The sequence below is a fragment of the Onychostoma macrolepis genome, chromosome 11 (genome assembly GCF_012432095.1).
Source record: "Onychostoma macrolepis isolate SWU-2019 chromosome 11, ASM1243209v1, whole genome shotgun sequence".
In the NCBI taxonomy this organism is placed as follows: domain Eukaryota; kingdom Metazoa; phylum Chordata; class Actinopteri; order Cypriniformes; family Cyprinidae; genus Onychostoma; species Onychostoma macrolepis.
Genome location: NC_081165.1, coordinates 18,026,815 through 18,050,012, shown reverse-complemented (window position 1 = coordinate 18,050,012; position 23,198 = coordinate 18,026,815). Strand labels below are relative to the sequence as shown.

General features: G+C 37.4%; 1 protein-coding gene across 3 annotated transcripts; it reads left to right on the top strand.

Annotated features, from left to right (window-relative positions):
• The first annotated feature begins 1,761 nt into the window (after positions 1-1,761).
• Positions 1,762-22,647, top strand: inavab (innate immunity activator b). Of its 3 annotated transcripts, none has more exons than XM_058792447.1 (10): positions 1,762-1,888; positions 13,425-13,539; positions 14,791-14,924; positions 15,843-15,965; positions 16,067-16,298; positions 16,444-16,491; positions 16,790-17,078; positions 17,378-17,536; positions 18,209-18,962; positions 22,132-22,643. In XM_058792447.1, exons 2-10 carry the CDS (start codon positions 13,485-13,487, stop codon positions 22,207-22,209), a joined length of 1,872 nt encoding a protein of 623 aa, XP_058648430.1. In that variant the 5' UTR covers positions 1,762-1,888; positions 13,425-13,484; the 3' UTR covers positions 22,210-22,643. The 3 variants fall into 3 exon arrangements, with proteins under 3 accessions (XP_058648430.1, XP_058648431.1, XP_058648429.1); XM_058792448.1 differs by lacking the exon at positions 1,762-1,888 and adding an exon at positions 11,594-11,935 and having other exon boundaries at positions 17,381-17,536; positions 22,132-22,647; XM_058792446.1 differs by lacking the exon at positions 1,762-1,888 and adding an exon at positions 11,597-11,935.
• Positions 22,648-23,198: the final 551 nt, after the last annotated feature.

Sequence of the window (23,198 nt, the reverse complement as noted above, 5' to 3'; positions counted from 1 at the left end):
ACAGATTGAATACTTGCCTCATTTGGGCCCCACATTACCTTGCAAGTTAGTTGTAAACAATATTACTTTGTAAAGTTAGTAAGACAACCCTAACTTAGATCTTCTGTTTATACTTTTGTATAAGCGAAAAACCCTGGATTTTTAAATTTGTTTATATTTTTATTACGATCATTTTATCAAACTACTACAAAACACTGAAGAAGAACCCTCAGCTCGCTGCTGACATCTAGCGGTAGGTTGTTGGAAGCACGTTGTGTGCTTTGCAAGTTATAAACGTCAACGTTTGCCAATTTATCAATCATAGGTAATTATTAATACTATTATTATATGACTGCAGTATTGCGTGACTTTAGCATGACTCAATATTTGATTAACTTTTTGCATTCCAGGCTGTCATGTTGTTATAAATAAGCGTTGTTTACACCCTTGGGTTAATCACAGCGAGTTGTTGAGCAACAGCCAACCAATCATAACCTGCTTCAGTGCTTACCTCGTTGAATATGCATAGCGTTGCACAGAAACTTTCACAGGCTGCATATCCAGTAATATGCGACGGAAACCGTTTTTTTCTGTTTGATTTTCAGAAACACACGACGACAACCGAAACAGCCATGTAGTGACGTTTGCTCAGAGTTCCACCATGAAGCTGTTATTGGCGGGTAGCACACTGCTAACGCATCTCGAAACCTGTTTTACTAACCAAGTGTCAAAAGTGTGAAACATGGTTCAAGATAACCACTGTGTACGCATGGTTAACCTCAGTTTTCGACTCTTAACTTTTGATATAAGAAAACAATACCGCAGTCGAAGTCTTTGACATGTTCAGCTACGCTTCGTCAAATCAATAATCATTTCTCTCTTTTCTGTGACTGGAGCGTAAGCATTTACTGTGAGACAGTCTCCTTTTCAAGGTGAAACCTTTCATATGTTAATAAAAGGCACCAGCACCCTGCAGTCCCATAATGGCACATTACATTCTACCTTCTCTGCCTTTCAAAAGATCCGACTGCATGCAGTTCAACGGCTCGTTTTATAGAAATTACAAAAGCCCTCATTTCCTATCCTATACAGTGCCGACATGTCGTTTGCAAATGATTTAAGCCATTAATAAAACAGGATCTAACTATGCTGCTCAGCATGTGTGTCCGATTTGTGAATAAATCGTTTGAACTGGTTCACCAAATCGGTCTGAACAATTCGCTCACGAGTCAACAGTTCAAATGACCGTTAAAAGAAAAACCGTATTTTTCAGAACAGTCAGATTTGTAATGATCCTAGTTAATAGCTAAAAGTTACTTTATCGTGGTTGCATCAAACAGAACTGACATTATAATTATCACACTTATTATTAAAATGTTAATAATGTGATATAATAATTATTGTTAATGTAGTAATAAACTGCAATTATTTAAACGTTTTTAACTAGTTCTTTGAAACAAGTTGTTCAAAAGAACCGATTGGGGAAATGAGTCGGACTTCCCATCGCTAGTTCAGTCAGCACTGAGAAAAAGTTTGTGGAGGGGTGAGGGGCGTACCATTGGGACAAGGGGGGAGGGGGGGTATGGTTTTAAGTTTCCATAAAAGTGCCGTCATAAAACACATAGAATAAAGAAACAGGTCTCGCATTTCTTCAGACGTTACGTTAACTTTGCTGCATTACGAATTTCTTTTAAATGTTATTTCTATTGTCAGAACCATCAACGAGATTCTACCTTGAGACGCAACACCCCTCGTTCGCGTGGTTTGGTATCGTCCATTCTTCAGAGTCTCTCTTACATCAATTTGGAATGCGGCGCTGGAGAAAGCGTGGATAAATAATATCCCATGATAATGCATTGCGTAAAGATTTGACGACTCTGCGTAGGTTTTCCTGTTATGACGACAAAAGGTATGGTAATATTTTCCTTAATAGATAATATCTACGCATAGCCTTAACTAACGCAGCGTACCAGATAAAAAATGAGTTTATACAGCACAGCTACTTAAACCAAAGTTTTGCAAGTAGCCTATTCAAACTCTTTATAACTATTCAAAGTTGGACATCTATACAGAAAAGTTAAAAACTATATATTTACTTCAGCGTAGTTTCGAACGAGTTACTGAACGAAACTGAACAAAGTAACATTAACCCGACATTCTCCTATTTTAATGATTCTAGAAGATACAGCAAAATACATTCATTCAGATTTTGTTCATTAAGTTGCTGCCTTAAACTTTTAAGTAAAATCAAAGCGATACCATCACACAACCTGCAGTGATGCATCCTTTTCGCTTTTTGACCTCTTCAAATTGAACTAGTAACTCAGAAAATCAGATTTTTAAAATCTAGTAACTCCTAAAGTTATAAAGAAATGACAAAATTGTATTGTAGTGTGAAACGCAGAATGTATGGGAACAAGGATGTTATACTAATGAAAACATTTTAACAGTGTGAAGTTAGTAAGCACTTGTGATTATTGTTTATATGGAAGTATGATATTTGTGTGGACAGTGTAGAGAAGTTGTAAAGCTTTGTTTAGAACCCAAGGAGGAAAAAAACCTGCGCAGTTATTTTAGCTGTGGCGTGAGAATCACATGCTTATATTGTTTCATTGTCTAAAGGTGGATATTATTTTACACACCATTCATTTATTCATCTGGGAACACTCATTTCTGCAACAGGGGTTTGGTTTAATGCTTATAAAGACACATGAACTAGGTCAGTCAGACTCAAAACAGGTCAGAACTGCAAGTTTAGCTTTTAAGTAATAAAGTCAATGCTCTGTAGTCTAATTTTATTGTTCAGGTGCTGTTCCTTGTGTAAGAAAGAGAACTGAACAATTTGTCCTTGTGTGATGCTTTGGAATCCAGTGATCAGTGTGATTCAGAGCATCAAGGGGGATTTGAGTGGGCCGGCATCAGAGGGAGGTGTGTAGACCACTGAACGTGAATAGCCCTGGAATCTGTGGCTTTGTGTGTTCATAGCCAGGGTCGGCCAAACCGGAGCCAAGCAGTGTGTGTGTATTGTTTGCTGCCGACAGCTCAGTTTTAAGGCTCTCATTAGCACCTCTGGATGTGGCCTAATACAATGACAGGCGCTGTAGTGATGTTTCTATTTCGTTCGTTTGTGCGGCAGCACATTATATTGGATTTGACTTTCACAAATCTGTTGTTTTTAATGTGTTATTTTATTCTAAATTCTTCCGGGCTCGTATGTCAACATAGAGCGATGACTATACCTTCCTTCCCATATAAAATACATTGTACTGTATGATATCAGTAATACAAATCAAAACAGTCAGTATAGAAAAGTGATTGAGTGGTGTCCTTTCTTTTCTTTTTCTTTTTTATGTGATCAACTTTTTATTTTTTCAAATCAACAAAACAACATCCATTCAAACAAACAACAGGGAGGGGGGAGCAACAGACACACCATCAACAATTTCAATTTCAATTTGTAGTAAAAAGGACAAAACAGAATTCACATGAGTCCATAGATTGACAACAATTGGACATTCCCAAAACATGTGGAGAAACGTACCTGCTGATACAGTGTTACAGATATGACAGTTATAGGTCGATGGCAGTTTAATTTTAAACCTCTTATAAGGAGTTGTGTATGCTCAGTGGATGACTTTGAAATGGATAAGTTGATTAGCAAAGTTTTTAGAAGTTAAGATTAGATTAGACCACACCCTCTCCCAGTCGATCGATAAATCAGAATCTGTTAATTCACGATTCCAGATAGATTTAATAGAAAGAGACTTTGCAGTGTGATCATTAAGTTTACTATATATTAGAGAAACAGATGGCCGACCAGAGGGTGGTGTGATCCAATCCCATATAGGATGAGAGGAAATAGGGGATGCCCAGGGAACTCCATAGGCCTTGAGAGCAGAACGTAACTGAAAAAAGACAGAATATGATGATGCTGGTAAACAAAACTTAGTTCTTAGTTCTTGAAGTGAGCAGAGTCCCTGGTTATCATATAAGTCACCACATGTGTTTCTACCCAATGTAGACCAAGAGGGCTGGACAAATGGCCGACCTCAACATAAAAAATGTAAGTTGTGCCATAAGGGTGTGTTGTTACAAAATTTGAAAGATCCTCCCATCAGACGTTCCACCCTTTTTAGAAAAAAAAAGTGAAGTCCTTAGATGTAGTATTCTGGATTCTCCAAAGATCGATTACATTAAGTTCAGTGATAAATTTATTCAATAACTTAGAGGATGGGTTAGCTGTAGTATCAGGGTGAGATTTATCCAGTGCAGGATTTAAAACAGCATTAAAATCACCACCCATCACTAAATAACAATCTGTTCAAGTAATATATTGGAAATATTCGTGAAAAATGCACTGTCTGTCTCATTCGGGCAGTAAATGGAGACCAGTGCCAACCTGTCATTATGTATTTTACAGCGTATAAAAACAAATCTACCTTCATCATTATTCCCGGTATGTTCAATAGTTAAATGTAACTTCCTATCGACTAAGATAAGCACCCCTTTAGTTTTATTACGAGCACAAGAGAAGGCTGCCAGTTTGTAATACTTGTTTTGAAAACGTGCCACATCGCATTGTTTTAACTGAGACTCTTGTATCAGGGCACAGGAAATCGATTTACGGTGCAAATATTCTAATATCCGGGTACACTTAATAGGAGAATTTAGGCCATTCACATTCAATGATAAGATATTCAGAACATGCATTGTGTGCTCGCAATGCCAAGATTCTGTCTAAGTGAAGAGAAACAAAAGCAATGCCGTACTGCCAGTGACATGTAAACATTAGTATGTATCCTGGATACCAATCCACCTAGATGCATAGTCCTTTTAAAAGAAAAGCAGAATAAATAAAAGTATTGATGTCTGTTGAAGGGCATAGAAAAAAAGCAAAAACAAGGAACGACAAACAACTGCGTATAAAAACCAAAGCAGACCGCACATTACCGAGAGTGCAGGTCTGCATAAACAACAGAAACAAATGTTGATGCGTGACCAGTCCACTTCAATGCAAGACATGTCCCCAAAGGCCCACTGAGCCAAAAGCGTAGTGATTGAACCTGCTCTCCATCAGCCCGAATAATAATAATAATAATAATAAAGAAAAATAAAGAAAATAAATCATTATTATTTACCAATCAGTGGACGAACGTACAGGGCAGGGGCAAGATTCCAAAAAGAAATGAACAAGTGTCCATGGCCACCTTGTTATTGTCCTCTTCAGGGCAGTTAGGATCACCACAGACCTCATCGTTAATTTTCTCCCGTTGAGCTGAGAGGATGGAGACGGTAGCTGATGCCTTCCCGCTGCTGTGTAGTGCTGCAGAATACGTCTTCAGTGACAGTGAAGTAACAAAATCCTCTGCCTTTTGAGGAGAGTCGAACATCATCTGCTCACCTTTATGCTGTAGTTTAATTACCGCCGGATGGGTGAGGAAGGGCTGGAGACTAAGTGCTGTCATCTTCTTCAAGACTGGATTAAAGCTCTTTTTCTTGGTAGTTGTGGCTGGACTAAAGTCGGGAAAAAATAGTAGCGTGACATTGTCCTGCGTATATTTCACCGGATATGCCTGCCGAGCACCTTTCAGGATCGCCGATCTGTCATATCACCTTAGTACACGGAAGATGAGAGTACGCGGCCGATCTGAGTTTTTCCTTCCGTCATACACGCGATGGGCCGGTCAATCTCGATGTCACGGCCTTTCAGTGAAGGGATCCACTTGGAAAGATTAGCTCTGAGGAAGCCAGAGATTTCTCCTGCTCCTGTCTTCAATGTCTGTTATTTTTTCGGTGAGTTGCTCCATCTGATTTCTTAAGTTTGTGACTCTCCTCCTATCTTCACGTGCAGCTGCTTGAACGGAATTGACCCGGTCACGTGTCTGTTTCGCCACGATGGCTAGCTTTTCAACTTCTGCTTTTAGCTCTTTTACAGAATCATTGGTCGTTAGTATATCCAAATGTAGATCAAGGAGTGCTGGGGTCAGTACAGAGTCTATCGCTTCTCTTACAGTCGAAGCCACTACCAAATCGAGAGTACTTTGTTGGTCTTTAAGCGCTAGCTTGATACCGTTAGCTATAGCAGCGTCGAGATCCTCTCTGGAGATGGTGGAATCTTTGAATTTTTTTCTTTATTGGCGATTGTTCACTCTCTCTTTTCCGGCCGTCCTAGACTGCTGGGGTACTCATAGTGAGCTTAATAAGAAGTGGTTCAAAATTTACTGACAGGATATATACAATTTCTGACAAAGTGAGCAGAGCAAAGGACTATGCGTGCATTGCCGCCGAAGGGTCACGTCATTCCGAGTGGTGTCCTTTCTTATAAACTAATACATCCAGCATCATTCAAGTCTTGTGAACCTGAAAGAATTAGTCAGAAATAGCTTTTTATTAAACTGCATTACTGTTACACATGCGTCACCACACAGAACAGTAGATAGATATTTTATCTGCTGTCCTGTGCAATGACACAAAGACTAAACAGGAACCGACTAAAGCCATATGTGTAACCATAACACACTGATTTCAAAGAAACACTGCACTTCCTCTTGAATAAAGAGGATGATTAAAACAAGATATTGTATTCATGAGTAATAGATAAAAGAACATCAGTGCAATGCTGCCCTGTTTATTCCTGACAGAAATATTCTACTGTGAACATGCAGAATATAATTTACTTTTAAAGAAATAAATAACAGTAAGTTAAGTTCAATCGACAGCATTTGCAGCATAATGTTGATTGCCATGACAGTTCATTTTGGTTACAGACAGTTAATTATCAAGGTTGTAGGGAAGCATTTGCAATGAAAAGAAATGGGGCAATTTTTTGGTGAATTTAAAAACAAATGTGGAGCATATAACTGTAAACTTGTTCTTATCACTTTTTCTTTGTTAGGATTTTAGTCATTGCATTGTCGTGGCAAAACAAATGTATAATTGGATGTGATGTTACACTGAAGAGACTTTTCCTTTTTTTTCTTCTTTTTTTTGGGGCCCCACTCATTTCCATTGTAAGTGCCTCATTGTTGAACAGATTTTTGCATCTTTTTCTTTTTAAAGAAAAGAGGAGGGCAAGTCAAAATTTTAATAGTAATCAACATAGTGCCACATGCAGTGTTGATTAAAGCCAGAATTTCCCTTTAATGTGTTCTTCAAAGTTTTTTTTCTGATATTATTCCGCTATTTTCCTATTATAATGATTATAGTCAAATGTGTGCTATGTCCCGGGTGAACTAGCCACAAACATTTTCCAATAGCAGACAATTCCGCCCAGTGAAGCAGAGTCAGTTAAGCCAGGATCTGTGAGGTCCGTTTCATCTGCTCAGTCTTGCCGCAGTTGTAATGAATATATGGAGAGAAAGTACTCCTGGGGTTTGCAGCCTGAGGGATCCGTGCTGCTCTGCAGTACTGGTGGTACAGCGCACGACACGTCAGTTCACATCAAAGAATCCATCTGTGCTTTGGCTCATTTGAAACCAATTTCCACTTTACATCCAATTTCTGCCAAAAGGGAGCCCTGCAGCCACACAAGTACCAAATGCCAGGGTGCGGTGTTGGTGTTCACAGGCCTCAACATCCTTATTCCTTCTCGGTCTCACTTACCAAAGCTTTAATTATGCAGTGTCTATACTATGGATGCTGTTTTGGAGTTTGGAGTAATTACAAGTCAGTAATTACTGACATTGACCCACAGAGTGTATATTTAGGACCAAGTTTGAGGCCCTTCCTATTCCTATTAAGGCTAAATGTAACATTTCCTCATGCTTAAAGATAGCAATGTTTTTTCAGTGTCACAAAATGGTTTGTGGAATGTTGTTTTGACACAACTCCATTTTCTTCTTTTCTGTAACTATTTGTCCTAATCCGTCGTCTTAAGTGTAACATCTTTTTTCTGTTCACACGCTAGGCTTTAGATTGCTGTGCTACACTATCAGATACCTCCATTGTAATTTTATACAGTGCAGTTGTTAGACTGTAATTAAGTTTAGCCTTGTAGTCATTGTTTTTATGCTGACACTTTAAACTGTACAAAAAGTTTTGTCTGCTAAACTAAAGATGTGCTTAATTCAAGTCTAATGTATTATAGTGGTATTATTTATAATGACTGAATCAACTTGACTTTTTTAATGAAAGTAGGGTCAGATCATATGCATATTCCACTTTTTACATTGTGCATGCAATATCATACATAACATTAGTGAGATTAATGCCTAAATATAGATTTTTGTTATGTAGTCATAACCTGATATTACATAGACTACACTGATAAGTTATAGGCTATGTATTACACTAACGTTTAAAAGTTTTGTTCAACAGGAATGCATTATTGATTAAATGTGAAAAGATAAAGATTTGTTACAAAAATATTAAACAGCACTACTGTTTTCAACATTGATCATGATAAGAAATGTTTCTTGAGCAACAAATCAACATATTAGAATGATTTCTGAAGGATCATGTGACACTGCAGACTGGAATAATGCGGCTTTGCCACCACAAGAGTAAATAACATTTTAAAATATATTAAAATAGAAAACAGTTATTTTAAATTGTAATAATATTTCACAATATTACTGTTTAACTGTTTTTTTGATCAAATAAATGTAGCTTTGGTGAGCCTAAGAGACATTTAAAACTTTTAAACAGTATGCGTGTAATGTTTTGACAATCTGTATTCCCTTTCATATAATGGCAAATTTCAGTATGTTTTTTCTGAATCTAAATGTAAATCAAGTAAAACTCGACCTTTTATAGAACTTTTTCTTCTCCTCATTTTATTTTTTTATTTATTTTGTGCCTGGTGTAGACAGGTCCTAAGTAAAGGTTAACATGCAGCCGTCACAGTTCACTGGTGTTCCCAGCGTGCCTGAGCTCCCTGTCTGAATGGGCAGGATGGGGGAGATCCCCACAATAATAAAACCCTCTCCGGCTCCCATACGTGCTAATCCAACATATCCCACATCCCCGGGAGGAGGCGTGATATGAATCTGCAGGCTTCCATACAATATCAGCTTTAACTTTTAGACAGCTAATCCTATGGAAATCCAGTGGATGTTGCATTAAATAAACAATATATATATTCGATCACAGTTTTCTAGTTTAGATTTGTGACCCATTGATGCTATGCAGACTTTGCTGCTACATAACATTCACATGCACATTTGACATGACCCAAGACTCATAGCTCTCTTAATAGCAGGCTGTGGTATAAAGCTACAGGAAGATAAAAACAATCCTAGAATCATCTAGTGCCAGATAAAAAAACACTAATCATCTGTCGTTGTTTTTTTAATCATCCATTGTGCATTTACTGCTTAAAAGCAGTTCTTGGAAATTTCCCAACTAAATATCAGCTGTGTTCGCCTGATTTGTCTAAAATAGCACATTTATGCCTACAGTATCTTCTAGCAGGGAAGTCCCTTTGCAGTTTGTTTTGACACAAATAAAATGATCCAGAAAACTAAATTACTTCCCACATAAGTCTTGTGGCTAAATCTGGTCAGTTGAGAGGTCAGTGTTTGTGGAGCCCAGCCCATGGTTATGTTAGGCAAAGACAAGTACTGATTTCTGCATTCTGCCAGCAATTTTTTTTTAACCCTTATGTTGTTCTAAACCTATATGACTTTATTTCTAATTTGTATGGACCCAGGAAACCTGATCTACACCACAGCTTATGAATCTTTATGATACTTTAATGGTGCTTTGTGTTGTTTTTGAAGGCTGAAAACTTTTAAAAAGCTGACATGATCCTAATTTAACCATATTGTTTTTATGCTATCTTTGTTTGATGTCAAGATAAACAAATTAGGGACTAAGAAATTGGCAGAATTTTAGTCAGTCTTTGGGCCAGATCCTTTAGATTTTTTTTAAAATTTATAATTGTCATTTTTGTCTCACATTTATCTCGTCCACTGAGCAGTTTGTAAGACATGAGAAAGTTTGTGTGATGAAAACGTATGTGAATCACGGCTTGTCATGTGCACAATGTATTTTTTAATGAAATTGAGGAAGTAGTCAAATTCAAATGTTTACATGCTTTATTTTTACACCACCCCTTTCAATCTGATGGAAGTTGGAAAATTTGTCACCTTATTTTGGTGATTTGTTATAAAAAATAATAATGCCCATGGCTTAGTTCATTTACATTTGAGTACTCAAATATGCAAAGTGACCTTCCCATTCCTAGTCTTTTTGGGGGGTTTTTGGACACAGAGTAATGGTGTAGACTGGTTGTGAAACCAGATACTGGTATGCTCCAGCAGTCGTGTTTCCTTGGGTGATAGGATACTATCCTGTCTGGCAGCCGTGGTGGCTCCTATAGGCGTTTAACTGGCATTCTTGGAGAGCCAGTGTGAGAACAAGGATCCTGAATGTATGTGAACGATGCATGAGAGCAGCAGGTGCAGCGTCTCCCACAGTACTCTGGAGAAGCCTTCCTCTGACATCTGTGTGTGGGTTGGTTTCCTATTGGGTCAGAATGTTAGAGTGGAATGAGTGTCTACACAATGCCTCACTGAGGTAACTGTATGCATGACAACAGCATTTGCATTACAGTACTGTTAAAAGAATGTCATTGAACAAGGAGTTTGTTTGCTTGCTTGTGTGGTATTATAACTTTGCATTAATTGGTTAGCTTAAAGGCAAATGGTGAATTGAGGTACTCAAAAAAAAAAAAAAATCCAGATTACCGTAATTCATTTTTTGTACTGAATGTTAATGTAATCCATGTGAGTTCTTGTAAATAGGCTAATGGTTTGAAAATGTTGTTGGCCTAAGTATCACCATTAGGGGGCAGCAGGATCTCATAAAACACTGATCTGAAGGCCTATGCAGAGGCTGAAAGTCTGAGACCACTAGCAAAAATAATTTTTGCATTTGTTTCCCCATTTAATACAATTTTCCATTGCAAATATTTTTATCGTCATACCAATTTAAGTGAAAAGCTAAAGCAAAAAAATTAAATGCATGTCAAAATGCTCAGACGTTTTTTCACCCTTTTGCTTCAGTAGCAACATTTGAACTGCATAAACTCCTCAAGTTTTTATAAAAACTTGATCATATTCTTAAGCATGAATTTAGAAGATCCTTGATCTCTTGATGGATGAACATCTGGCTGTCTGTACAAAGGAGCTCACATGATCAATGTCACAATTTTGCTTATTTGATTAGTGACCCAGAAATATTGTTCAATTTCAAATATTTCTTATTCGTGTAACATTTCATTTGTTCAAAACTTGTATTAGGGCTTTTCACACTGCCCTTAACCCTGGATTATCTTTATTCTAAACCCTGGTTTTAACCCCTGGGTAAATGAACGTTTCACACTTGTAATTAAGAAGCAGGGTTAGCACCACGTTTTACCTGGGGTTATGAAACACTGCTCTTTTGTTATATAAACAGTCGTTTCTGCATTTAAGTGGAAAAAATATCAGTGACAGAAAACACGTGAATTGGAGAAAAGAAGGCACCATTTCATTCTTACATTTGTAGTCCGAAAAGTCCATTCTGTCCACTCTTACATCAAGTAAGATAACCCAGGGTTAACTATTTAAAATGTGAAAAGCCTATTGTTTATTTCAAAATTTGAATTACATTTTGAGTTTAAGATTCTCATTGTGGTCTTGACTTAGACACCTTGTTTACACTTTTATGGTGTGATTTCATCACTTGCTTCATAATTGTATGTGCACATGCTGATAACAACGACAACAGGGGGAGTTATTATAGCCTTTGTCAAGTGTGTACAAGAGGTGTGACGCTGTGATATCTCTCACAAACACACACACACACACAGAGGTATGTGCAAGACGCGCCCAGGTTCATTTCACAGTACGAACTCCTACCGGTGCTCATCCAGAGTTGGAGTGCAGTGTGGAGCTAGACCTCTCTTGGAAATCGACTGATTTTGTTTGCTGGATACACTTATACTTTAAGAGGGATCACTGTTTTACAATATGTGAGTACTTTAATGTGATATTGACTGTAGTTTATCATATAAGTTATCATACAAGCACAGCTAAATGCTTAGAGCCTTCTTTTTCTTTTCTTTTTTTAAGAGAATGTTCTCACTGGTTGTGTGATATCGATATGATAGTTGTAATTATAACAAGTAACAGTTTTTGCAGTTAGTTGAATGTGTTTTAATTCTGCTTTTTCGAAACATCGGATTGATTTTTTTTGCTTGATCAGTTATGACTTCTTTAATATTGAGTCCACTGATAAATAACACCAACTTAGAAATGTTAACTTAAAAGTTATAGCCTAAAACAAAGACAAAAATAAAACAACTTTGCAGTAATTTTATTGTTTTTTATAATATTACTGATAATAAAAGCCAGAAATAAATCTGTAGTTAAAAATTGATTCCCAATATAAAAATTACTACTATTGGTTAGGATTTAATATTTCATTCATTACTGGTAGAACAGTTAACAATAATTATAATAAAACCGTATAAACATGAGGCTATTGTGATATCGAGAAGGACAGGTTGCACTGTTAATGACTTCGACTTAAGAGTGCATCTGCAGTTTCAAAGTAATAAAATCACAGCTGACCGATTATATATCTAGCATCTGTTAATCATTGTTCCAATTGTAGATATTCACAGTTTACTCAGGAGATTGTCATCATGACGTAGAATAACATTTTGACATACTGACACAGGAAGCTGGCGGCGAGACTCTTGGATCAGTCATACAACGCAGAACATATGTGTCACAAGCTGGTCTGGACTTTGGCATCATGATGTCACATATTGTTGGGAAATGCCACAAAAATATATATGTATACATAGTTAATTAACATGTTAATTTATTTTACGATTACACTTTATATACAAGTACATAAATGTGCGTGTATATATATATATATATATATATATATATATATATAAAAGCATTTGCCATAAATGTAAATGTAAGATATGTGAAAACCAGTCTGTAGCTAATTGCAATTCCTTTTTAACTGTAAGTGGTCTGAGAAACCGTTGTAGAAGTGAATCGAGGTTAATTAATTACAAGTGAGTGCAATGAGGCATAGCAGCGCTCTTCATTAACCTCTTCTGTTGGGAGCATTCCAGTGGTGTAATTTAAGCACAGCACGGCCTTGTTCCTCCAGGAAAATGGACATTATTCAGATACAGATGGATGTTTAAAGGAAGAGTATTTACTTGAATGGCCTCTTAGTTAAAGCTCACCCTGAGCTCCTGCTGACGGCGCATAGCCGAGAGGCATAGTTAGACTGTGATTTTTAGTGGCCCTGTGAAAACTATTGTTTGCCAGAGCAGTCTCCTGGAATCCGCTCTGACCCCTGTGGCTCGGGGTCAGGACACCCGTCACAGCTGAGGGGCTGAGTGGTTCCACGAGACTAGTTTTTGTTCACTTTGGCTTGAACAGCTAAATTGGTCTCTGGTGAGTGTAATAAAAGTTGTGTTTGGTTTTTAGGAACTCGTGAAGTAAGAGAAAACCGAGGCTTTCACTTCGAAGACCACTTGACCAGCTGTCATGGAAGGAAAAGAGGAGATCAGTGATACTGACAGTGGGGTTATTCTGCATTCTGGTAGGTTCAGCCTATTAGACATTGCCTATACAATTATATATTTTATGCCATATAGCATGTGGTTGTGAGCTTGAAGGGTTAGTTCACCCAAAAATGACATTTCTGTCATTATTTACTCAGCCTCGTGTTGTTTTTTCTACTGTATAGTTCAGCTAAAATTGTTAAAAATGCTCTTAAATCACTCTTGGGAAGCAAAACTTTGTCACAACACATAATTAAAATTTTATTTATAATAGACATGTATAAATGATTTTATATATACACTCACTGTTCAAAAATATGGGGTCAGTATGTCTTCTTCTGACGCCTGAAAAAATGCATCACAGTTTCCACTTTTTTTAACATTAATAATAATAATTTAAAAAAAAGGTTTCTTGAGCATCAAATCAGCATATTAGAATGATGTCCGAAAAATCATATGACACTGGAATAACTGAAAATTCAGCTTGCCATCTTAAATAAAATTTAAAAAATTTAATCAATAGATAAATATCAAATAAAGGCAGCCTTGATACGCATGAGAATTAGTTAAACATGAAAAAAATAATACTGACCAAACTTTTGAACAGTAGTGTAATTTTTTACATACATATACAAATGCATGTTTTAGTAGTTGGTTTTCAATTCTGAAAAGGAAGATTATATACTTTTCACAGCCACACTATAGCAGGTTTTTAAAAAGCCCTTTTAAACTAGAACTAAATTGTTTCTTACAAAGGGACATAATGTATACCTAATAATCACATTTTTTTCTGTGCATTCATACATTTCTTTTTTGGTCATTGCTCAGTTATCTCTTTGTGTGCTGTCACATGATTGATTGAAAATGTACGTTGAAGAATTCAGTAGATAAGCTCTCCAGACATGCCAGAGGCGTTTGCTTCCAGTCACCGGATACAGAAGAAATAAATCCTTTGTTGTCACTCATTTAGCCATTATCAGAGACTGAAACCACCAGTCATAGCCTTCATTTTCATTTTTGATTATATCATAGTTGTTGATGAGTATTTGTTTCCTGAAAGTCTAGATCAGTTTCTGAGATATGCCCTTGCTCAAACGCTGATTATAAATTGGCATCATTGGGTTTTTTTGTTAGGATACTATATCATAATTTGTTTACGATTTAGAACAAACAACATTTAGTTATCTATACTGACTATACCCATATTGAAAAAAAGTTCTTTATAAAATTGCTGATTTTCTGTTATTGTCTTGAAGCTGCTCCTCATCAAGGTGTTTTATTTGTTGTAGGGCCTGACAGCCCCACCACAGTGATGAAGGATGTGAATACTCATACTCGGGTCATGAAACTCAAGCAGCAAGCTCTGGAGGACAGGCTGAAGACGTGCTTGCTGGAGCTCAAGAAACTCTGTATCAGAGAGGCTGTAAGTTACTGTTCACACTCATTGCTCCACCAAAACACTCCTGAAGAGAGACAAGGCAGTTTTCACACAGGAATTAGAGGGGACTTCCACTACATGCTGATACCATCGTGTTTTTGAAGTTTAGTTTTCCACCCAAAATAACTTCTTCAGAAGGTGTGTCAAATGCTGCAGGATGCTTAATGGTTGTTTATGTGATAAAAAAACAAAAAAACATCATTCCCACCTCTGTCTAGCCAATGACTGAGTGAGCATGTCACCAAAAGGTTCATCATCTTCAGACCCAGAGTCTTTGTAGTGTGTTAGTCCTCCTGATAAGATGTTAAGTCACAGAAATGCATCATTGCTTCCTGTTGAAGTCACTTGCTGTGGCTTGTCCAGGTGTTCTTCAGTGTCTGATGACACCTTTATGTCACAATAAGTCTGATCTCACGCCAGTGTGTATCATCCGTTTTTGAAGGGCTTCACCTCTATTGTGGTTTTTTAAAGAGCTGTGGGCTTGAGGTTTTTGTCTCAAAGAGAATTGTATCTAAACGTATGCTGGCATGGATTTGGAGAAGATAGATGGCTGGTTTAGTTTGGCAGGTTGAGCTCTCGGTACGGCTCAGGCAAGAACCGAATCTTTCAACAACAGGCTTGCATAATGTAGCGGTTGAAAGCTGTAACTTGTCCCGACTCGCTGAAAGGTTTCATACTGGAGAAACAGGAATTCTGGTTAAAGGCTTGTTCGTGATAACTTGCTTGTGACTTTTTTTTTCTGTTTTACTTAATTGTTTGATTATGTAATTATACTTACAAATTACATTTGACAAATTACAGATCTTCTTGACTGATTTTGGCAGCAATAACAAAGAACAAATCAGTTATGAGCCAGAATTTTAATTGTAGGGCATCCCTAATCAATTCCCTGTTCTGTTTTAGGAGCTCACAGGACATTTGTCCTCAGATTATCCCCTGTTACCTGGAGAGAAGCCCCCTCAGATTCGCCGGCGCATCGGAGCTGCTTTTAAATTAGATGAGCCAAGCATCCTACATAGAACTGAGGTAAAGTCCTGAACTGACACTTAATCTGTATTCACAGAAATCATGGATAACAATCGACTGTTCGTATAAATAAGTCTGAATCTGATGAACATGATACACAGGACTCTGTGCTGAGCTCTGTGGAGGCTGATCTGGCTCTTCAGCAGCAGATACACGTGGCGACCCAGAGACTGTGCCAGGAGGAACATCTCAGCAAAGCGGTGAAGAGGAGTCGTCTCCAGCAGTACCAGCGTGAGGAAAGGAAACTCAAAGAGCTACAGGAAGCTGTGTTCAGGCTGAGACTGGAACATGGCCGATCCTCACCACGCCCTGGCATGATCACACAGAGAGGATGTGAGTGATTAATAGGAGCACTTACTTTTTCAGTTTTTAATTTTTTTTTTTTTTTACTTTTCTTCACTTTACTCCACCATGTAATGACTTAACAGCTTGATTATCAAAGATCATCTTGTTCTTATTTTATCTGTTTTATATTAAGGCACTTCAGACAATAGCTCGTTGTCAGACTCAGCTGTGCTGGATGAGGGTAAGTCAAAACCATATTTATGAATAGTGTTTTTTCAGATATTTTTCAGATATGGCAGTCCCTAAAAAAATTGATTGTTTTTATAGTTTATTTAAAGGTTTTTATTATCAAATAATTATTTATTGTTATTATATATATATATATATATATATATATATATATATGTGTGTGTGTGTGTGTGTGTGTGTGTGTGTGTGTGTGTGTGTGTGTGTGTGAGTGACCCTGGACCACAAAATATTATGTTAATATTCATGTCAGTAACCCTTAAATTAAATAATCTCTCTCATCCATGTTTCAGAGGAACTGTCTTCCCAGCTTTCTTCAGAGCCTCCTGCTCCTGCTGTAGACCTTCACCCTCCACCTCTAACCAACTCTCATCCCCCTCCTCATACACCTATAGTCCCCTCCTACCAGCCCCTGGAGGCCACTGTTCGTCAAACCCCGCCACGATCCCTGGAGGATTTGCACACATGCCAGAGTCCAGTCTTAGAGCATGACCCTGCCCCCATTCAAAACTCTCCCTGGATGGAGAGTAGTTTGGACAAGCCCTACCAGAAAAAGAAGCACTCTAGTAGCATCAAATCCAGGTATATATATCTTTTTTATTCTTTACATTTTCTACAGTGCAAAGCAAGTATTAAATGTCAAACGCATGTCGACTATGACCTTTGAAAAGCAGTTTTGACTCACCTGGTCATTAAGACATTACATAGTAATTTTTTGGGTGGGTATAACCACACCTCCTTTTCTGTAATGGCAATTAAGTTGATTTATGGAACACATGTATTGTTGTCAGTAGAGTACGTCATAGCAAAACTACAGCTGTACTGTTTCGGTTTCGTCTTCACAAGTGTAAAAAAAAGTGTTTTTGTATTTCAATGCATAGTAGTCCTGCTGTTACCCCCACGTTGCCTCCTCTGGAGGTCTGTCTTGCGGAGGCCGGGATACCACTGCAGATACCCACCCATGCTGCCCTGAAACACACACAGTCCTGCAGCGCACCCTCCACTCCAGAGATGCACTTGCGCAGGATACAGTCCCTTAGGTTTGATCTCAGTTTACTCACAAACACTACCATTCTAAAGTTTACGGCTGGTACACACCCTTATTTATTATTTTTATTTATTTATTTTTATACGAATATATGTTATATATTTATAACCCATTTATATATGTAATATGCTGCATTGTTATGATCAAAAATATAATAAAAAGAGTGATATTGTGAAATATCATTACAATTATAAAAACTGTTTTCAAACCGTTTTAATGTATTTTAAAATGTAGCTTATTCCTGTGATGGCAGAGATTAATTTTCAGTAGCCATTACTCATGTCTTCAGGGTCACGTGATCCATCAGAAATCATTCTGATATGCTGATTTTGTGCTCAAGAAACATTTATTATTATACTAAATGATGAAAACAGTTGTACTGCTTAATATTTTTGTGTAAACTGTGATACATTTCTTGGGATTCTTTGATGATTGAAAAGTTCAGAACAGCATTTATTGTTATTTGTAATATTATAAATGTCTTTACTGTCACTTTTGATCAATTTAATTCACCCTTGCTATATAAAAATATGAATTTCCTTAAAAAAAAAAAATCAAGCTGACCCCCCCTAACTCTTGAGTGGTAGTGTACAGTTCAGATCACATGTGTTTTACATATTGTATCTCAAATGTTGACAAATCTATTAATTTCTCATCATAACAGAGTTCCCAACACTGAACCCAACCCTTATGATCCCGAGCGGGAACGTGGGCGCTCAAGGGGCCCCAGGAGACGGTTGACAGATTTTGCAGTGACACCATCAGAATACTCTCCTATACGTCTAAATGTAGGAAACCCTTTGTACTACTCTAGTTCTGAGGACAGCAACTCGGAGCACTCTATGCAGTCCTACGCCAGCTCGCCCTGCCAGGAGCACCCTGGGGAACTTCCGTGGCCCTACCAGCTCCAGTACGGATACCAATACTCCAGCTTCAATGACAACCACATACCACAAAGATGCTCTCCTACCCACTTCTACAAGAACGCTCAGTACCAGTCCTCTCCAAGTTTTTCCAGGGGGTACATGGAGGACGGATGGGGTCACCCCTTGGAAATGGACAGATCTTCCTACATAAGCCACCAGGCCCCTTCGCCTGTTTATTCGTCTAATGGTCACTATGAGTACTGTTACAGTGAGGCTTTGCCTTCCCAGCAGCGAAGTTGCAGGATGTTACCCGCCCACGTGAAATTGTCACGGGCTCCTTCGCTAAGAGAGTATCCGCACCATCCTAGCAGAGGCCTGCCACGGCAGGTGGTTTCAGAGGAACTCAAATCATGGCACCAGCGCAACCAACTCCGACCGCCTCGCCCGCACTCGTTGGACCGGAACAGGCAGGGTGCGCTCCGCATCCGAAATGCGCCTGGGCAAGAGTCCCCACTTTCGCTTTCCCCGCACCACCGGTTCCAGGAACAGCAGGTAAATAGGCTTTCCTCACAGTCACTCAGAATAAATGTGCGGAAAATGTATTGACCTGCAAAGAGAAAGGAAACATCTCCAAATATGTGACTATTTTGGCTCCTTATGAAATAGAATAGAGCTATATCGCCTTTCTGTCAAGTATCAGTCTGTTTGGAGAGGAATTTCCAGAAAAGGCAGATCAGTTACGCACTGCCCAGGCCTGCCTGAGGAACAGGGGAAGATTGGCTCGATGCTCTTGCTGTGTCAAAGTGAGATCACTGCTGGATCTAGGTGTGGTGTTCAGCTATGAAAGAGCTTTTGATTGGAATTAGTGTAGGGAATGGCACAATAGCAAACTGCACACAAATCATAATTGTCAGTTTGTTGTTTATGGTTGCCCAGAGACATTAGAACACAATATTTTAAATCAGTGCACACTACTGTTCAAAAGTTTTATTAAATGTTTTTTATAGAAGTCTCTAATGCTCACCAAGGTTGCATTTATTTGATGAAAAATGCAAATGAAAATACTGTTGTATATTATTACAATTTAAAATAACTGTTTTCTATCTGAATATATTTAAAATGCTAATTTTGTGATGGCAAAGCCGAATTTTCAGAGACCATTATTTGATCTTCAGTGTCACACGATCCTTCAGAAATCATTCTAATATGCTGATTTGGTGCTTAAGAAACATTTCATATTGTCAGTGTTGAAAATAGTTTTTGTGCTGCTTTGTTTTTGTGGAAACAATGATTTTTTTTTTTTTATTTGATTAATTGGAAGTTTTCTTTGAAATATAAATCCACTTCCGACCAATTTAATGCATCCTTGCATAAAAATATTAACTTTTGAATGGTAGCGTACGAGTATGAGGAATGGCGTGTTGTCGCATATTCAAAGGAAACTCTACTACTGCTCCATTCTGAGCATTACATACATTAATAAATAAAACAATTTGCATGTTAACAAAAAAATCACCTTAGGTTTTACAATGCTGATTGACTATTCAAAATTAAAATGATGACCGAAAATTAATGACCGAGGATGAATGAGTACAGATTTACTTGTATTAATTATAAAAATAAAAACAGAAAATTAATGAGATGCTCTGTCATACAGTACAAGGAAATAAAATCTAATGATGAGTAACATGTCACTCTCTCTGGTTTCCCACAGTCATGGATAAACTGGAAATATCAGGGAATTTTAAAATTGTGCTTTCCTGGAAATGTCATTGGAGTTCACAGAATATTACAGACAGTCGCGGACGTTTCTATAGTGAATATGTGTTTTAATTATGCTCAGCTCGGAACAATGAACAATTATATCATCATACTAACACATCATCTTCACAACAGTACCTAAACTACCCAAACGTTATTTTACTTTTTATATATATATATATATATATATATATATATATATCTTGATATAAAAAGACAGGTTTTGAAATAACTTTACAGTAGATCGGTAACCGGCTGCAATTACAATTGTGTGATTACACACTCCACTCACATACTCTGCTCCAAATGCAGCAAATACTTCATCAGATGTATCATTTGCTTGCTTTGAATTTATTTGTATCGTCACACGCAGGTTTTCATTCCCCATTCCTCACGGTCATGAACTTTCCCATTAATACGACAATCTAGTGGGAAAACATGCAGTCAAGGTTGTTCTGCTGTTTATTTCCATTCAAGCTTGCGGTGGCTACAGTGTGTGAACTTGATATGTAGGTGAGCATTCCATTCCTCAGGGACAAAAGCTTGATTGGACGGAAGGAAACAGTGATAGCGGCCCCGGCACCATTAGCTCCTTTATTTCTCAAGAGAAAGCCAGATAAGTTGTTTGGCCAATGCACCTCTTCTCCAACTTTAGCATCTCCTCGAGCAACATTTTAATAGCTGGCATGTTCCTAGCTGAAACCGATATGTGTCTTTGTTAGCTGCTTTTTTTCTATTGCTTGGCATTGAATTTGATTGTAGATAAGGAGGCAAGAATACACCAGAAAACCTGAGCATACGCTGTGGTGTCACTCATCAAACTAAAGTCCTTTGTTAAAATGTCAGAAAGATCATTCCCAAAGACCTAACGCTTTTTACTGTAATCCACTACTAATTGGAGTACTAGTAAACCTAAGTTCTCCATTACAGTAAAGAGATTGTATATTGTCAGTAGTTTTGAAATTAAACAATGAAATAAAAAAGAACTGTATAAGCCTAACAAAATATGCCATATGTAGTATGGAGGTAGGCATATTCAGACACGATTGTTTCCCCAGAACTGATGTCTATGACCCTATCAGAACATGTTTTTGAGTTGCGACACATCGTTTGAGACCTACTGATTTAAATCAATCCCAAACACGAACTGTTTCTCAAACAAGAATGTGGGTGCCAGTATTATTTGGGTGGGAGTCGGGTAATTTACACTACAGTCAAAAATGTGCACTTCTAGAGAACACCTAGAGAATGCGGTGCACATGTACCAACAAGTCTCATAACAAATGATTGAAAATTCCCTGCTGAATAAATTTAAGATGGAGTACGAATGCCTTCGGGATACAAGTAAGATGAGGAACTTGAGTTGAGCAATGACACACATTCACTCATTTTGAAACTTTTCAGAAACCACAGGAATTCAAAACCACAAACTTTCAGATGCATGATTTGAGTGGTTAATTGAGTCATTTGGTCTTGGGTTGTCTCTTTGAAGATGTTTAGGTCATACGTGGGAACATCAGCACTGCCTGAGACGCACAATTGCTTCGTTCCTATATCATGTCCTGCAATGATTTACAGAGTCATGTGTTTCAAATGCGGAGGCAGCTGGGCTTGTCTTGAAGACTACTACTCAAATATCTGATTATCTGAGAAACTTTGAGACACTTTGGTCTTTCCTATCCTTTTGCAATGACTCTGTTGTTAAGAAAGTATTTGGATAAAATGGGACAAAATTCTGCATATACGCTCCATAATTGCTTGCATTTCTGGTTGTAAGAATACACTGTGAGATCCATGATTTAAGACCCAGCTGTTGTGTAACCCAGATTTATGACACCCCTTCAGACAACATCACGGAGCTGCTGATTGTGCAGTCACTCCCGAGTTTCGAGAATGTTAAAGCAATGCAAACAGATTTCCCTATGGACTGACCTCTTTTCTCTTTGCTTTTCTCCTCCAGGTATCCCAGAAACGGGTGGTTCTTAGGACTCCAGACAGGTTGTATGAGGATGACTCTGAGGTTGCCAGCCAGGTGTGAAACCATGGACCCCTTCTGAAAACAGTCCTATTTATTCAATAATTTATTGAGCTGATGGATTAAAGTTATAGACCTTTTTAACATAGAAAAAAATGTAGGGATATGTGTCAAGACAGTCATCACTTTCTATGAAATGCCTTGTCCCAAAATATGACAGTTTTACTGTGAAAGACAATGTTAAAAAAAAAAAAAATGTTTATAGATTTTTTTTTTTTTATATAGATTAACTTACTTATTGACATTTTTGTATGATGAAAGAAATCTAATTTGTTACTAAGTGTGTTTTTTTTTTTATGTTGTTTGGTTAGTGTGTGTTGATACTAAGATGAATAAAGTTATATAATTAAAAGATTCTGTTTGTATGTAATCAATGTTCATTCTGAGTGTGATTTTTGTAAATGGTTGCTCCAAAAACGAATATAAATTTCCAGATGATAAATGCTGATTAGAGCAATAAAGCATCATCTTTGAAATCTTGAATTGGAGTGAAAACATAACACTGCAAAACGTGAAATTAAAAGGGTTAGCTATTATATTACAGATTTGCCTATATAAATTAAAGAAATGTTGTCAATATAGCCATTTAGATATTAGAGACAAAAAATGAATTCAAGTAGCAACGGAAGTAGTGCTTAAACGAGGTTTCCACGTGGTAACTGTTACTTTTCTCACCGCTGATCTGGATGAGCCTATCACAGCGATTACTGCATTATCACTGTTTACTGAATTATGAATTTAACGTTTCTTTCACATTTTATAAAAATTGGTGGGGAGGGGTATCATTCGAATTTAAGACTAATCATTTTAATTAGTATATTTAAAATACTGTACATTGTAATATAAAAATGTCTTGAGATTTTAATGTGGCTTTAAAAAGAGAATTTGACTGTCTTGCCCCTGCACGCTCACTTGACAAAGACTGGTATATGTCTCATATGAATATATATATATTTTTTAGGCGATTTATCTTTTTAGTCACCTGTCATGTC

Excerpts from the sequence above, each read along its gene's own strand:
- inavab (XM_058792447.1), top strand. The coding sequence starts at position 13,485 with ATGGAAGGAAAAGAGGAGATCAGTGATACTGACAGTGGGGTTATTCTG. Across the intron at positions 13,540-14,790 it reads TGGGGTTATTCTGCATTCTG|GGCCTGACAGCCCCACCACA; the intron begins GTAGGTTCAGCC and ends TATTTGTTGTAG. Across the intron at positions 15,966-16,066 it reads GCATCCTACATAGAACTGAG|GACTCTGTGCTGAGCTCTGT; the intron begins GTAAAGTCCTGA and ends CATGATACACAG.